Here is a 16,939-nt window from a genome sequence, read left to right as displayed (position 1 = left end):
TCAGGGTAATTTGTAGCATAATCTACTACCACTAGGATAAACTTTTTCCCTGTGGAACTTGGGGTACTCAGAGGCCCCACAATATCTATAGCTACCCTCTGAAATGGCTCCTCAGTCACATGCAAAGCCATCAAAGGAGCTTTCCCCGTGTCTCCTGCCTTGCCTACCTTTTGGCACTGCTCACAGGTCCTGCAGTACCCCGTTACAGCTCTAGAAATCCCAGGCAAATAAAAGTTCTGCATAATATGTCTGTACGTTTTATGCCCATATGACCTGCAAAGGGAATGTCATGGGTTATGGCTGTAAGTGCCAGATGGTAGGCTCTAGGCACTACCAACTGCCGTATTCTCTCACACTCTAGCCCTCCCTCAGGGGTCCACTCTCTGTACAGTAATCCTTTGTCCCAATATACAGATTCCCCCTTCCCTTGAGAATCAGGTGCCTCACTAGCTACCCGTCTCAGGCCTTGTAATGTAGAGTCTTGAGAGCTGAGCCTGTCTCAACTCTGTCTTTCTTTGTAACCCTTCCCAGCTCCCTTTCCACAGGAAGTCTCGTTTCCTCTGACAGCGGTGCCTCACTGTCAGCCTGGGTACTACTACTTACGTCTGCCCTTACAGTCACTCTGTCAAAGGGAACATCAGTGCCAACAAGCAGCTGTGGTTCACCTTCAGTCTCACTGCTACAGGGTAGCTCCCTACCTGAAGTAACCACCTCACCATTCCTGGCTGCAAGTATGCGGTCTGTCTGGGTCTCCCCCTGGCTACCAGACCCACATGCTTATCTCCAAGCTTGACTGCATGTAACTGCATGAACACATGGTACTGCATTATCAAAATCATTTCCCATCAGGAAATCTGCAGGGATATCCTCAAATACACCTACTTGCTGGCTTCCTTTACTGCCCTCCCAGTCAAGGTGAACACTAGCCAAAGGTATCTAGAATGGGGTCCCTCCCAAAGCTCTGACTGGAGTAGACTGCCCAGTCAAGTAGTGCTAGTCTGTAACCATTGCAGGCTTCGTAATGGTTATGTCAGAGGCTGTCTCTGTCTTAGCAGTGGTCTCTTTGCCATTCACTAAGATAGGATATAACCTCTTGTAGTAGTTTGTTACCCTTGTTGTCTCAAGACAACCTACTGTTGACGTTTTGTCATTCCCACTTACTGGCTCTCCCACCTTTTGTTCCCCACCTTGCCTCCATGAAAATCTGTATGCTACATGGCCCCACCGGTTGCATTTAAAACATTTAACCTTAGGTCCCAGATGTGTACCTGGACTAGTGGCTTCCCCTGCTACTGGCAAATTCTGTTGTGGTAGTCTGGGCTGCCCACTATGGGTTCCCTTAGACCCATGAGCAGCATTGGGTGTCCCTTTCCTGTGCAGTGATGCCCTGCTTGCTAGGTATAGGTCTCCCTTCTTCCCCAACTCATCTAGAGTAAGGCATTGTATATCAGCTAACCAGATTCTCTTGTCCTCAGGAAAAGTGCTAAGGGCTTGTTCCCCCACCAACAGGTCTGCCAGCCCTTTAAAAGCGGTGATCTGACATCCACTCACCCACCTATGAAAATAAGTGCTTAGTTCAGCAACATATTCACACACACTTTCATCTGCCTTGCGTCTATGCTCATGAAACTTTTTCCTATAAGCTTCAGGTGTTAACTTAAAATAAATCTAGCAAACAGTTCTTTACAACATTATAATTTAAGCAGTCATTATCAGACAGTTTGGATAGAACAGTTGCAGCTGTACCATGGAATAAGGGGGTCAGGAAGCGTACCCCGAGCCATTGGTCAGCATCATACTGTTTACATACCCTCTCAAACATATGAATGAAACTATCAAAAGTATCCCCCTCTGTAAATTGTGGAAGAAATTTACTGACTTTTGTTGCTTCTGGGGTTCGATTACTCCCTTCCCCATTACCTCCATGACTCTGGTGAAGAGTCAGTATCTCCTTTTCGTGTTGCCTCTGGCTCTCCTTCTTCTCAGCTTCCAGGCTTAGCAGTTTCTCATTTTCCTCAGTCTCTAGACGCCTCAGTCTCTGTGCCGCCTCTATTTCCAAACGCTAGGCCTCTAGCTCAAGTCTCTTTAACTCCAGATAGATTTTTAAGTCCTCTGTGGAAAGGTTGAGCTGTCCATTCTCTGAGAGTTGTACATCTCCATGGCCAGTCTGATCGTCCTCCTGGTTGCTATTCTCTGATGCAGCTGCGACTAAAGCAGCAGTCATGCCTACTTAGTCAGGTTTCCATGCACCAGTCCTTTAGCCTGGCACATCTCAGCCAACTGTCTCCTTGTCAGCTTGCCGTACTCCTCAGCTGACATGCTTGCCTACTCTCTCTGACTAACTAAGCTAACAAAAGAAATAAAACAGTTGTGATATGAACTCTGAATGTTCACTGTGTGGCTGATTAATAGTACAAAAACACCTTCAGTGATCACTGTACACAAATTACAGGAATTCAATATCCACACCCACTACAAGCCAGTTGATATGTGACGTGCCTGTCTCACCACTATCAACCAATTAATATGTGATGTGGCTATCCTACCACTGCCAAACAATTATGTGACACCCCTGCCCAGTAATTAAGGAACCTCAATCCTCACCACTAACACCAGTGAGGGACGTGCACATTGGGAGGATGACAAGTACACGCACGGTAAAGTACAATTTCCCTTAAGAGCACACAGAGATCACAGTCAGTCAGGGGCTGGTTTCTCTGTCTCTCTCCAGATCCCCAATAAGACTCCCCACTGGCACAGCTATAGAGTTCAGATATCAGCCGAGTGGTCAAGCCAAAATCTTCAGCACACACTCTGTCCAACCAGTGTTTCGTGTCCCTGTCCAAATAGCTGACACACACACACACACACTTTGAGATATCATTTATTTGCAAACACACAGACACTCCTGGGGAAGGCTGGCAAAGGTTTACTAGCTATGCCCCCTTCTGCCCAGACTGTAAGGTAGTAATCACTGCCACCAACCACTACTTATCAGCTACCATAAGGCCCTTACAAAGGGCGACCAATTCTACTGTTTAATGTTACTGTTATCCATATGGTAAGGGTATCCAAGGCTATTTGAGTGGCCAGTACAGTGTTACCAAATATATATGCAAGTACTCCTAAGAACTTAAATATTTCTAAACAAAACCAGCCACAATGGTTTAAATATATTTAATTATAAGTAATAACAGGACAAGACAATGCTCAATGACTCAATACAGTGACAACAGAGTTCAGAATCACAGGATATACTTTAAAACAACATTGCAGGACAGTCTCACATAAGTACAGAAAACATCTAGACTAATCTTGCTATGTTCCTATCTCTAAGAGAAACTGTGTTCTAAACAACTTACTTACAGAGCATGGCAAATACAGATGAGAAGTGTTGAAGAGATATTTACAGATCCAAGACAGAAAAAAAAAAAAAAAACTGACTTTCTTCTCTCTGAGTTCTTAAGTTAATAATAGACATTACTGCTGGGTCATCTTCAGATTATATCATTCAAGTCACCTCTGCCCTCCATAAAACGCTTTGAAACCTGTTCTTGTTTTCCAATGCACCAGCTGGTATTCAGTTGTTGTTCCTAGTTGTAGTAAACCTTCCAAGTAAACACAACTTTTTTTTTAACTTTTTTCTTTTTTTTTACCAAAGTTTGCTCTGTATTTCCCAACTTCTACATGCAAATTGCACATACATATAATACATATAAATCCATATACATTTCTGCTCTCCAGCAGAGTGCAACATTTTGTGGTTACATTTTGAAGCTCAGCACATAACATATAGTTTACATATAACATATAGTTATCATCATATTAAGTTTTACATTTGTATTAATATATTTTATGGATTATTTACAAAATTCTATTTACAAAATTTGGCAGCCTTTAGCTGGCCCCCTCCTACTTGCCTGCTAAAATTGAACCCAAACTGTCATCTGTCTCTGAAGATTTCATATGTCGCCGTTAATCCATGATTATCCTATCCTTTCCATAGCATATGAGGCTACTCAGACTTTATTGGTTGTGTTTCCTTTGTGCAACCCCCTACTGTCAACAAAGCTTGTCTCAAGAATGTAAATAAGAATGAGGTTATAGAGAGATCTGAGGGTTTGTAGGGTCAGTTTTCATTTTATTATACCTGCTCAGGGCAGGGTCCATTGATGCTTTATGTTTCTAACTTTTTTAGAGACAGCACTTTTCTTTTTTGATGATAAGGCAAATTAATTAATAGGTGTGTATTTCATGAGAGTGACCAGAGGTGATGAGGGGTAAGATTTGTTTGGTGGTTGATAGGTAGTGCCATCTACAGCCAGCCAGCACCATTACTGCCATCTTGACTTTGAGAGGACCATACTAAAAAATGCTTGCTTGTGCTTTTTTGCTATAATGGTTTTTTCTTTCTCCCCCCTTTGCTTTGGTTTTTTGAACTTGACTTTTTTTTTGATTTGCCTGTTTGAGACTTTTTTTTTTTCTTTATTCACCTCCCACTTATCTTTTTTCAGGATTTTATTTTCTCTCTTCTATCTAGCATTTTTATGCCAGGATCCCCCAGGTGAGTTTTTTTTTTTTTTTTTTTCCAGGGCTAGTATCAGGTATAGTACTGCTGTTTCTGTTCAGTGCAGTTAAGGTAGTTTAGTGTTTGTATTGTTTTTTTATTATACTACTTTTTTTGGGTGTTTGGGCTTTTAGGGATTGGTTTACTTAGCTTAAAATTGTTTTCAAAAATTTTTTTTGGAAAAAATTTTAGGTGTTTAGGTTTGGTTGGTGGTTCTATTCATTTATTTATTCAAAAGGGCCAAAATATCAATTCAATGTCACCAATAAAGACATTACATGGGGGGGAGCAACACTGCCCTATGTTTGTTTTATATGTCAGGACATTCGAGCCCATAGTGGAATGCAATGCAGACCAGTTTTTTTCCAAAACAAATGCAATGACAAACTCCAGGAATCTCTCCTTCTGTTTTTTATGATGGAGAGTAAAAATTGCCCATGAGTAGAGTGCTAGGCTGAAAATGGTAATTGACTAGTAGCTTTAGGTATGCAGAGTGTTTTTCATGGTTCATGGTTGGGGACCTGTAGCTAGAGATGATATGCTTTTCCAAAGCATGCGCAATGACAAACTCCAGGAATCTCTGAACCTGTTTCCCAGTTTATGGAGAGATAGTTAAAATTGCCCACGAGTAGAGTGCTAGACTGAAAATGGTAATTGACTAGTAGCTTTAGGTATGCAGAGTGTTTTTCATGGTTCATGGTTGGGGACCTGTAGCTAGAGATGATATGGTGAGGAATTTTGCCTGTGGTCAGCTGGACATGGAGAAGCTCAAGTGAGTCATTCTGCTTAACCATAATCTAGAGATGTGATTGGGTTTTATGTAAATAGAAGCACCTTCTTTCATTTTTTCCTTCTCAGAGGGTGGTCTGAATATGTGATAGGCATTGTAGCTTTCACTGCTGGGGTGCTTTCCACAGCTTCGAACCACGTCTGAGTAACTGCACAGACATCATCATTCTCCAGGGTGAGGAGAGCTTCCAGGGAGTGCAATATTTCTTGTTAAGACTCCTAGCACTGAGCAGTAGTACCTTCAGCTTGGTATTACAATAATTTGTTGCACTGGTAGTTCTTTTGGTTTGGCACTGCCTAAAAAAGCACTATGGGGATGGCTAATGCCTTGGCCAGTATTCAGAAGCCTAGTGGCAACAGGTGCAGACCATCTCTGGCAAAGCAGAGCATGGTCTGTCAATCATGTATTCGTGTATTGACAAATACTGGGATCCTCTTGGAATGACACCAGTAGCTAAGCCAATTATTAAAGTCAGTCGTTTTCTGTTTGTATTATGGTATCATTCTTGGTGAGGGTAGAATACTGCTCAATGTGAGGCGCTCATACCAGCCTGTGAAGATATATTCAGAAAGGTCCATCATGTCTCTATCTTCATATAGTCCAGGGAGGTACATGTCAGGTCATTCACACCCACATGGACTATGGCTGAGTCATACTGGTACTTTTGGTTGCATGACTTGAGAGCCAACGTAATCTGGTGAATCCTGGCCACTGACAGGCAACTGACTGTAACCCTCTCTTTATCCAACCTGATGATGGGGGTGTCCATGTGTTTCACAATGGAGTCTCCTATGACCAAGATGTTTCAATGTGTGGTGCTTAGCCTTGGGGTTTTGCGTATGGAAACACTGTGATGTGTATTTTTATGTGTAGTGGTTGCTGTTGAATTGGATTTGTTTGCATTTGTTTTCTGAGGGCAGAGTATGGGAGGCCTCTGAGGTGTATATGTGGGTTTGTGTGTTGAGACCTTATTTAAGGGAGAGGTGATGTGCATGTGCTGAGAACCTGTCTGCCATTTGATTTGTTAGTATGCAAGAGTTGTGTCTCAATTTTCATAGTGTAACTACATATCTCACATACTGTGTTTGTTTGTTTGAGGATTAAGTTGTTGTCAGTATACATGAGACAATGGCTGTATTGCCTCAGCATGCCATTGTCAAGCAGGCTGGCCACAGAGATAGCAGGAAAGTGTCAGTATGGTTTCAGGTGTTTACTATGGGTTTAACAAGGAAAACGACTGGGGAGATTTAACTGGGCTGGGATGATAGCACATGGACAAAGAATGGGTGCTATTCTTGGTGTGACTGCAGCTATCCAACAAGGCGATGCTGCTGTGAGCACAGCTCAGATGCTGCTAGAGCAGCAGGGAGACTGGGGAAGGTTGAAAATATAGTTTTTCTAAGGGAAATTTTAACTTGAAAGAATTTGCATCTATACAGGGAACTGCTAATTGCCTCTGCATGAAGAGTAGCTTAGCACAAACACTTGGTTTATATTGAATCAGAAAAACAAGCTCTACAAAAGCAAGGCCTACAAGACCAATCAGGAAAGCATACAATAAGTTTTCAGACAGCAGTCCCCAACTCAGACAGGTTTGCTACAGTTGTGCCACAAGAGTGCAGTCAGAAAACCCTGTTAATGTAAAAATGTTGGTTTAGAGCTCAAGTGCGGGGAAACCACAAAATCAAGATACTACAGTCCTGTAAAACTAAGTACTACAGCAGCACTGGAAACAGTTCAGCTTTGAAACTCTACTAAAGTGCGAAGAATGTAACAATTAATACAGGATTCTTATGAAATAGAGTAAAAATAAGCTGAAGTGCAAAATTATATTTATTTTCATTCTTTTAGCAGTGGATGGCGTTAGATGCAGCAAATTTCCTGTAGCTCTCAGGCGAAATAGCCAAACCAGGAGCAGCTCTGAGGAATTGCAACCCACACAAACACAGGACTAATATAGAATCAGAAAAACAAGATGTGAAGTTGTTCAATCTCGCCGTTCATTCTTCACTGATGGGTTCGGAGCTGATCCTCTGCTCCGACACGGCCGTTTAGCAAAGCTCAAAGATTACCAGTAGCTCGAGACCAAGCCCCTTATCCCATGATGCATTGCTGGAATTACCTCAGATCTAGTTTGCCACGACACTGATCTCTTGGTTTCCAGCTCTGCTCGAGACTTTTTCAACGAATTAGCAAGTTTTTCTTAAAAATTTTTCATATATTTCAAATCTACTCTATTGCTTAGTATTTCCCTTATCCAGAATAGTACTATCTTTTTGTGCGTCGTTAGTTTAAGTGGACTTTCTTTGCTAGTGTGAGCTTCGGCCTTTAGTAGTGTAGTTTTAGTGTAATTTTGTAGTTAGGTTTTTTTTTTGACTAATATACAGTTAGTTCTTGTGTAGTTGTATGTATATATATATATATATATATATATATATATATATATATATATATATTATATATATATATTCTATATATATATATATATATATATATATATATATATATATAGATACACACATATATATATATATATATATATACACATATATATATATATATATACATATATATACATATCTATATATATATATATATAAATATATATATATATATATATATATATATATGTATATATACACATATATATATATATATATATATATATATATATATATATATATATATATATATATATATATATATATATATACACATACAGTGTGGCCTTTTGGGCATTGTTAATATTGTGTGTGTGTGTGTGTTTTCTTAGTTGCTTTCTTGTTAAAGGTGATAGAATTTGTTTCTTATTATGCTGGAAGTTAAAGACAGACATCCTAAGTCTGGTTTCAAAAAATGCCCTGACTGTGGACAAAAGATGTCTGTCACTGATGGACACGTTCAATGTGTTTATTGTCTGGGTGAGGTGCACCTTCAGGCCTGCAGTATCTGTCACTCCTTTTCCACTAGAGTGCTTGCTAAGAGGAACAGAAAGCTCATGGATCGGGGTGGTCTTAATCACTCCTTTGTAGAAGCTTTGACTGACCAGGATGGAGCCTGCAAGTCATCCAAATCCTCTTCAGACTCTAAGTCAAAGAAGTCTAAGAAAGTTGAACTTGCTGTGACTTCGGCTCCACAGCCTTCGGAGCCGACAGTCTTTTCCTTTCAGACCCGGGACACTGCCTTGGAACTGGTCTCTGAATCTCCTTCTCCATTACTCCAGTCGGCACCATCGGTGCATTCCTCCAGGTCCTCTGTTAGTCTTTTGAATTCGGACATTGATCAGCTGGTACAGAAGCTCTTAAAGGCACCAGGCCTAGCTAAATTGCTGTTGGCTCCGACTCAGGTGTCAGAACTGAAGACTACTACCCAGAAATTGACTGCTCCTCCTCCGAGCCGTAGCGGGTTTTTGGAGCCAGAAGAGACCGACCTGATGGCTGTAGAACCCTTGGTGCCAACACCTGTCCCAGTGTCATCGGTGCTGACTGAGGACACTAGGAGCTTGACACTCTTCGGCCGGGCCCAAGGAGGATAGTCTCACTGACCTGACGGTCTCTCTTGGGGCCTCGGTGCGGGTGAGCTTGGCTCCTACCTCTGGCTCGGAGCCCATGGCATCGATGCAGGAAGAGATCACGGTTCCTTCAGGTCCGTTGACTCCTTCCCATCGAAGCAGTGATACCTTCGGAGCCATGAGGCGAGTACTGCCTCCTAAGACTTCCTCATCACCAGGTCTGGCATCTTCTTCCCCTAAAGTGCTGGTGTCTGCTTCCGCTTCCATCGGCCACCCCAAGCGTGGAGACCCAGAGCCTCAGGTAGCCCCACTGGGCACCCCCTGCTCTTCTGAGACTTCCCCAGAGGATCCCACTGAGGAAGTTCTCAGAAAGAGAGTGTGCAAGAGGAGGCACTTAGACTCCCCACAGGAGTCATTGACATCTGACACTGACTTGGATGAGTCAGAAGGGTCCCTTCAATCCCCCTCTAAGGACATCTCCTTTGCAGAGATCCTTGAGATCCTTAGGCAGAGGGGTGATTGGCAGTCCATAAACCCTACTGAGGATGAGTCGGTTCTTCTGAAGGCTTTTGGGTCTCCACCTTCCACCTCCTGGGTGTCTCCACCCTACGATGAGCTTATGCAACTGGTCTCTCGTAGGGCATGGGAGTCTCTGGAGTCCACGGAGCCTGTCCCTCAGAGGCCGAATAAGTTTATCTCTGCCCCAGTGGATAAAACCTTCTTGTCTAAGGGAGTCCCTGTTGATGCCATGGTGGTGGCGGCAGCCACCAAGAAGGAATTGTCTGAAACTTCTGCATCTATCATCCTCCTAACAGAGATTCTGGAATCATGGATAGATATGGGAAATGCATGTTCAGTTCAGCGACTTTCACCCTTCGATCACTGAACTATCTGACCCATTTCACCAGACTGCAAAGACACCTCCTTAAGGAGTTGGGAGATACTGTTCAGGGTGCTGCAGCTGTAGGTGTCACTGACAAGGTTTCTGCCCAGCTTGCTACCCTTAATTCCATTGCGAACTCGTCCATGTGCATCATATCATATGCAGCAGATGGATCAAGTAGGACTGCAGGAGCAGAGGTTGCTCTTCGTAGGCATGCCTGGATGCTCCTCTGTTCTTTAGCGGAGCCCTTCAAGTCTTCATTCGTAAATACCTCATTGGATGGCTCTTCCTTGTTTGGGCCTAAGGTAAAGGAAACATTGACCAGGTGTGAACAGGAGGGAAGGACTCTGTCTGCCGTCGGAGTCCGCTTTTCTACCCCTACTCGACCTTACCCCAAAGGCCAAGGGGGAGGAAAGATGTGGTTCCGTAATGCCCAAGGAGTCTTTCAGGACACACGTGGAGAACCTTCCTCCAGGGGCAGAGGAGGAGGTAATAATGGAAGACGCCGCTCTTGCGGCAGAGGGGGGTCCGCAACACCAGGGTGACGGAGGTAATTTCTCTGGCCAACCCTACCAGCACTCCTGAGAGGAGGCCCGACTGTCCTGCTCTGGAGGTGGTCGGGGGTCGCTTATCTTTGTACCCAGAAGCCTGGTTAGATATCACAAACGACAGATGGGTACAAAGCATCATTTCCAGAGGGTATTTCATACCGATCTCCGCTCCACCCATTCCCGTCAAGAGAATCCCGGACATTCCACTCAGTTACAGGGAACAAGCAACCATAGAGGTCCGCAAGTTGCTAGACAAAAGAGTTATCCAACCAGTCCCAGCAGACCAAACATGATTCGGAAGTTACTCAAAATTTATTTGGTTCCAAAGAAAATAGGGGGACTGGAGACCCATTTGGACCTCAGCAGACTGAACCAATTTGTAAAAAAAAGTTTTGGATGGTCACGCTTCAGTCCATACTCCCCTTTTTAGGGAAGGACAATTGGATGTGCTCGATCGATCTCAAGGATGCGTACTACCACATAAAAATGGCCAGACCATCCAGAGATCATCTGCATTTCCAGCTGGGAGCCAGTCACTGCCAGTTTTGAGCCCTGCCCTTTGGTCTCACTACAGCCCCCAGAGTGTTTACCAAATGTATGGCAGTGGTCACGGCTCACTTGAGGCATCTAGGATTCCAGGTGTTTCCATACCTAGACAATTGGCTCCTTACCTCCACCACCAGGCATCAACTGATTCAGGCAACAGAATCCACTCTGACACTCTGCAACCACTTAGGCATTACAGTCAACTTCGAAAAGTCTGCCTTGTCGCCATTGCAGCATATCATCTTTATAGGGGCAGAATTAGGCACTTCAACCACCACCCTATGTCTTCCAGTAGAAAGGGTAACAATTCTTCACCAACATATCACATCACTGGCTTCAAAGAACAGAGCTCCAGCTGCAGAGGTCTTGAAAGTACTAGGTTTGATAGCGGCAGCAATTTTAGCCATTCCATTGGTGATGATGCATATGCAGATTCTTCAGTGGCTCCTGTTCACTCAATGGTCTTACCAGGAGTTGCCAATGAACCATATGATTCTGATTACAAACTCTTGCAAGAGGGATCTTCAGTGGTGGTTGACGTCTCTACATGTTACAATAGGCGCCCCGCTGTACTTCCCCCTCCAGTAGCCACTGTGACCACGGATGCTTCCCTGATAGGGGGGGGGGGCATTTTCAGGGAAAGACTGCCCAAGGCACATGGATGGATCAAGAGTCATATTTGCATATCAGTGTCCTAGAGATGAGAGCGGTACTTCTGGCATTGCAGTAGTTTCAGGACTCTCTCCCTCTAGGGACAATATACAGACAGACAACATGTCAGTGGTCTGGAATTTGAACAAACAGGGCAGGACCAAGTCTTACCCCCTTTGTCGAGAAGCCCTCAGAGTTTGGCAGTGGACTGTGTCATCCCAGCGCTTTCTGTTGGCAACACACATCCTAGGGAGATCCAGCATGATAGCAGACAAGCTGAGTAGGGCAGTATTGTTGCCACACGAGTGGTCCCTCAAACAGGAGATTGTGGACAGGATTTTCCACAAATGGGTCCAGCCTTGCTGCGATCTTTTTGCCAGCCACATCAACACCAAATGCAGAAGCTACTTTGCCCTGATCCCCCCTTCGGGAGAACCCCCAAGAGATGCACTCGTACACGATTGGCCCTGGGTCTCCTCTATGCATTTCCCCCAATTCCTCTGATTTCCAGATTTTTACAGAAAGCAAAGTCACTGGGAAGGACTGTCATTCTTATAGCCCCTCATTGGCCTCAGCAGATTTGGTTTCCATTTCTTTACTGTCATCTCTTGGGAGGATCCATGGACCCTGGACCCAGTTCCAGACCTTCTGACACACCCGTCAGGGGACCTCCATCCTTCCTTGCAGTCACTGAAGCTAACTGCTTGGCTGCTCCAGTTCCCCGTATAGCCAGGCATCATAACCTTTCAGATGACACAAGTCAAATTTTGTTGGCTTCCCACAAACCTTCCACCAGAAAATTGTATCTGAGTAAGTGGAAAAGATTTTCCATTTGGGCTTCTAACAAAAACCTTGATCCTTACCAAGCTCCATTGTCATCCATTCTATAATTCTTGACCAAGATTTTTCACGAAGGAGCTGCAGCTGCTACCATTAGGGTCCAGTTAGCAGCTGTATCTAATTTCCATCTAGGTATTGATGGACTGAATATTATGCAACACCAGTTATCAAAGGCCTTCCTCAAAGGTACTTTTCACATGAGACCTCCAGTGAAGACTCCTTATTCTCCCTGGAGCTTGAATTTCATGCTTTCCCATATTATTCTTTCTCCCTTCGAACCAGCATCTTCTTTTGAGCTCAAGTTTCTGTCATAGAAAACTATTTTTCTAGTGGCCATTACTTCTGCCCACAGAGGGTCAGAGTTTCAGGCATTATCTATCAAGCCTCCATATATGATTTTTCATCCTGACAGAGTATCCCTTAGGACTAACCTTTTTTTTCCTGCCTAAAGTATGTTCTGAGACAAACATAAATCAAGTTGTTGAGTTGCCCGTTTTTTTTCCCCAACCATACCAACAATTTAGAATACATGCTGCACAAACTTGATGTTCACCGATAGCTTAGATATTATCTGGACAGAACAAAAGACTTCAGAAAGTCAGACCAACTTTTTGTTTCATTCTCTGAAGCCAGAAAAGGTTGACCAGTGGCTAAAACAACCCTTTCTAAGTGGCTTTCAGATTGTATCACCTACACTTACTCATCTGTTAATAGGTCTTTGTTGCATAAAGTGAAGGTGCATTCAACTAGAGCAATCTGTACTTCTTCAGCCTTTCAAGCCAAGTTACCTCTTGACAATATCTGTGCTGCAGCCACTTGGTCTAAGCCTCACACTTTTATCACTCATTACAAAGTGGACAAGGCCTCCAGGGACAGGGCTTCCTTTGGTTCTACCTTCCTGAAAAAATGTATTCCCGTGAGCCACCCAGAATTTAGGGTGCTAGGGGCACTACCGATCAGTGAAGAATGAACGGCGAGATTGAACAACTTCACATAAAGAAGTTATGTACTCACCATAACGTTCCATGTGAGTTGTTCCATCTCCCCTTCATTCTCACGTCCCTCCCTCCTTCCCCCACCTGGCTGACTGTTGACCTGGAGACTGACTTCATCCTGGTTATTCAATGCTTCTCCTGTCTGGGGAGATTAGTCCTCTTACTAGGATATGGTACACGCAGCAAACAAGATCTGAGGTAATTCCAGCAGTGCATCATGGGATAAGGGGCTTGGTCTCGAGCTACTGGTAATCTTTGAGCTTTGCTAAACGGCCGTATCGGAGCCGAGGATCGGCTCCGAACACATCAGTGAAGAATGAAGGCGAGATGGAACAACTCACATGGAACGTTATGGTGAGTACATAACTTCTTTGTTTACAACAGCAAGGCCTACAAGACCAAGCAGGAAAATACACTCCTGGGATCTCATCTGTATCCCTGCTGGACATGGGGAAACAGATGCTGACTTTGTGGAAACATGGGTGAAATTCTTGGCTAGGCTTATAAGGGCCTCCGGGCCAGTAGCCTGGTATCATCCTATCCTGTCTTATCCTATCCTATGAAAACACACAATAAGCTTTCAGTCAGCAGACCCCAAATCAGATTTTGTTTGCTACAGCACACTTCTGCTGCAGAGTACAGTCAGAAAGCCCCCTTAATGTAAAAATGCTGGCTTTAGAACTCAAGTTCAGGGAAAACCACACAATCTTGATACTATAGTCCTGTAAAAGTAGCAGGCATAATTAAGTACTACAGCAGCAGTGGAAACAGTTCAGCTTTGAAACTCTGTTAAATTGTGAGATATTAAACAATTGTTCTTGGAAGTAAGGAGGTTACTCAGATATGTCTGTCTTGATTTTAGTTTACAAAACATTATTTTGAATTTTAGTGATTAGTTTCTGGATTTGCATTTGCAAATCTTGCAAATGCAAATTGCATGTGCACACATGCATACATACATACATATGTAAACACACACTGATTAGAAGTTGTTGGGGTGCGGTTGTAGAACTAGAAGTCATAAATGGTCATTTTAATCTTTTTCTTCTTTTTTTATTCCCAATCTCTTAGGATGCAGATGTCGCATATTTTACTAAACTAAAGACTCATTAATTTCCCAATTATCCTACTGTGACATCAGAGGAACAACTATAGTGTTGCTGTAATACTGCCACAGTGTGTTATTGCTGTGTCAAAGAAGAATGAGCTACACAAGCTGAAATTTGAATGAGAATACTTTGCTCAAGATTATTTTGAAAACAAGTCATTACACTGCAACCAGTGACAAAAACTGGGAATATTTTATTAAGCACATAATGAAATAATTTGGAATATGTTAAGGTAAATAAAATTTTGACATGAATATGTTAAGAATACATGAAGACATAATTTTGAAACTTTGCCAGGATTCTTGTTGAAAATTGTTTATTCCTTCAAAATCAAATGTTATACAATATGCTGAACATATAGGAATTGCAGCATATGTGACAGCAGCTGTTTTCATTTGTGGTTTACATCCAGTTAAGTGTAAGTTCTTATGCAGAAGTGCATTAGTCTTCTGAACACTATTTGGTAACTAAATGTTTTGAATTTGGAATGCCATGGAACATTTTGCAGAGCATAGCATCGTACCTCTCAACTTCTTAGAGCAAGAAATCTGGACAAAGCCACAAATAATGGGGGGGGGGTCAGAGTCCCCAAAATATGGACACTTTTTAAATATTGCTCTTACAAACTTAGAAAGTGAATAGAATACCAGGTATTGCATTAGCATGATTTTTCTGAAGGATATGAAGTCTGAAAATTAAATGTCTGCTATTATTTTCTGCCTCCACTCCTCAATATTTGTCAGTGATTTGCCAGATAACTACATTTTTATGAGAAACATGCCAAAAATGAGTCAAAAAAATCTGGATATTCTGTGAAAATCTGGACGTTTGTAGCATAGTTGATATTCAGTGTAAGCAGCCATGCATTAACCGCTATGCTGTCTACTTGTTTAAGTCATGTGATCCCCATTCTTGCCTGCTGCACCACTATGCAAGAGGAAATGTGACTTTTATCTTTATGTTAGGAAGCCATTAGCATTCAACACATAACTACTGGTTAACTGTAGCTGATTTTTTGGGTATCCTTACTATTCCGGTTGACAGTCCCAAATGCTTCCAGTGCTTATCTCACAATTTGGAAATTCTTTTCACTGTAGCTTGATGATTTCTCTATAGATGGGGTATATCCAGTCTCCTTATGTTTGCACACTCAGTACGAACTATTCAGTTTTCTTGTTTGTCATTCTGCTTTTATGGTTTGTTTTTAGAACATGCACTTTTCTCCTGAAACAGATTCTTAATGTGGTCCATCATATAATATAATTTTCAGCCAGCTCCATTAGCACAGAGAGATAGATCTCAGCCTACAATCCAAGTCCAAGGTCTACTGGTGGCTTGTGTGCCTGTTGAAGTTGACAGGGTAAGAGAGGAAAGGAGACTGAAAGCCTATTGCTTCTCTTTGGGGGAAGGGGAGCTGCATGTTCTTGTGGGCACACACTCCACAGTAGAATCCCTGGCAGAAACTAGGGATTTACGTGGAGGTGCTTGTCTACAGTTGGGGGGGGGCACTTTATCACATCATGCACAGTTGTGGCATATAATTCTGACAATTATGTTGGGGATGGGGGATTTGGGTCATTAGGGAAGTAAAAAAAAAAAAAAAAAAAAAGATCCATCTTAGAATGAGTGCACCACTCATGGTAGTTGCCTGTCACCCCCCCCCCATGGAATAGATGGGCCATAGGTTGTCACACAGGGAGAGCAGATAGGTCAGTAAGGCAGCCAGGAGGGTAAATTTGATGGTCAGAGGAGGACCGGGCTTTAAAAAAAAAAAAAAAAGTGCATCTTTCCTTTCCTTTTTCTTTGTGTCTTTTAAGGGGAGTACCTCCTTCTTGTACGTCTTCCAGCAGCTGTAAAGGTTTCATGTGTAAAAAAACTTCTGCTAGCTGCATTGTACTGTACATTCTGAAGGTGACAGCAGCATGAGTGCTTATATAAGGCAGTGGCAAGCTCAGTAAGCTCAGAATTTCTAGACCTATTGATCACTGAAAATCACTTGGGACTACTTGTCTGCATTCCTACTGAAGGCAGAATTTTCCTTGATTTCAGCTGACAAACAATGGTAGATACAAAAAATAAAGCAGATTTTTTTTTTTTTTTTGTAGCGACACAAGAATTTAGATAATCCTAATCCTCCAGCCTATTGTTGTGTCAGCTCATGGCTTTTTCACTTATAACATGTGTACTTTTCAGGGATGTGAAGAATAAAACAACTAGTCCTATTGCAGAACATTTTAACCTATGTCATGGTGGGGACATTAGTTAATTGAATAATAGTTTGATTGAATGTAATTAACAATGGTAGATACAATTTCATATATTTAATTTAGGTATTGGTATTACACCTTGCAGTGTTACAACTTGAAAGTTTTATTTTGTATGAAAAGTTCTGTAAAGAAGCATGAAAATGAATTGTAGTTACATGCTTTTTCTGCTTAAATACATATGAGGTTTTGTGCAAAGTATTTGTTTTTCTGCTTCTTAAGTGCTGTTATT

The 16,939-nt window shown here is 42.5% G+C and overlaps 1 protein-coding gene across 1 annotated transcript in view; it reads left to right on the top strand.

The window, feature by feature from the left end:
• The window catches only part of DHRS7 (dehydrogenase/reductase 7), a gene marked incomplete in the record, with an annotated part of 522,126 nt that extends 507,395 nt beyond the window's left edge, over positions 1-14,731 (top strand). Inside the window, 1 exon segment of the mRNA XM_044074467.1 lies at positions 14,406-14,731. Coding sequence (XP_043930402.1) covers positions 14,406-14,447 — 42 coding nt within the window.
• Positions 14,732-16,939: the final 2,208 nt, after the last annotated feature.

Source organism: Protopterus annectens, chromosome 6.part0 (assembly GCF_019279795.1).
Source record: "Protopterus annectens isolate FY-2018-M chromosome 6.part0, PAN1.0, whole genome shotgun sequence".
Lineage (NCBI taxonomy): Eukaryota > Metazoa > Chordata > Ceratodontiformes > Protopteridae > Protopterus > Protopterus annectens.
The sequence above is the reverse complement of the archived record's forward strand: the minus strand, read 5'-3'. Positions and strand labels throughout refer to the sequence as shown.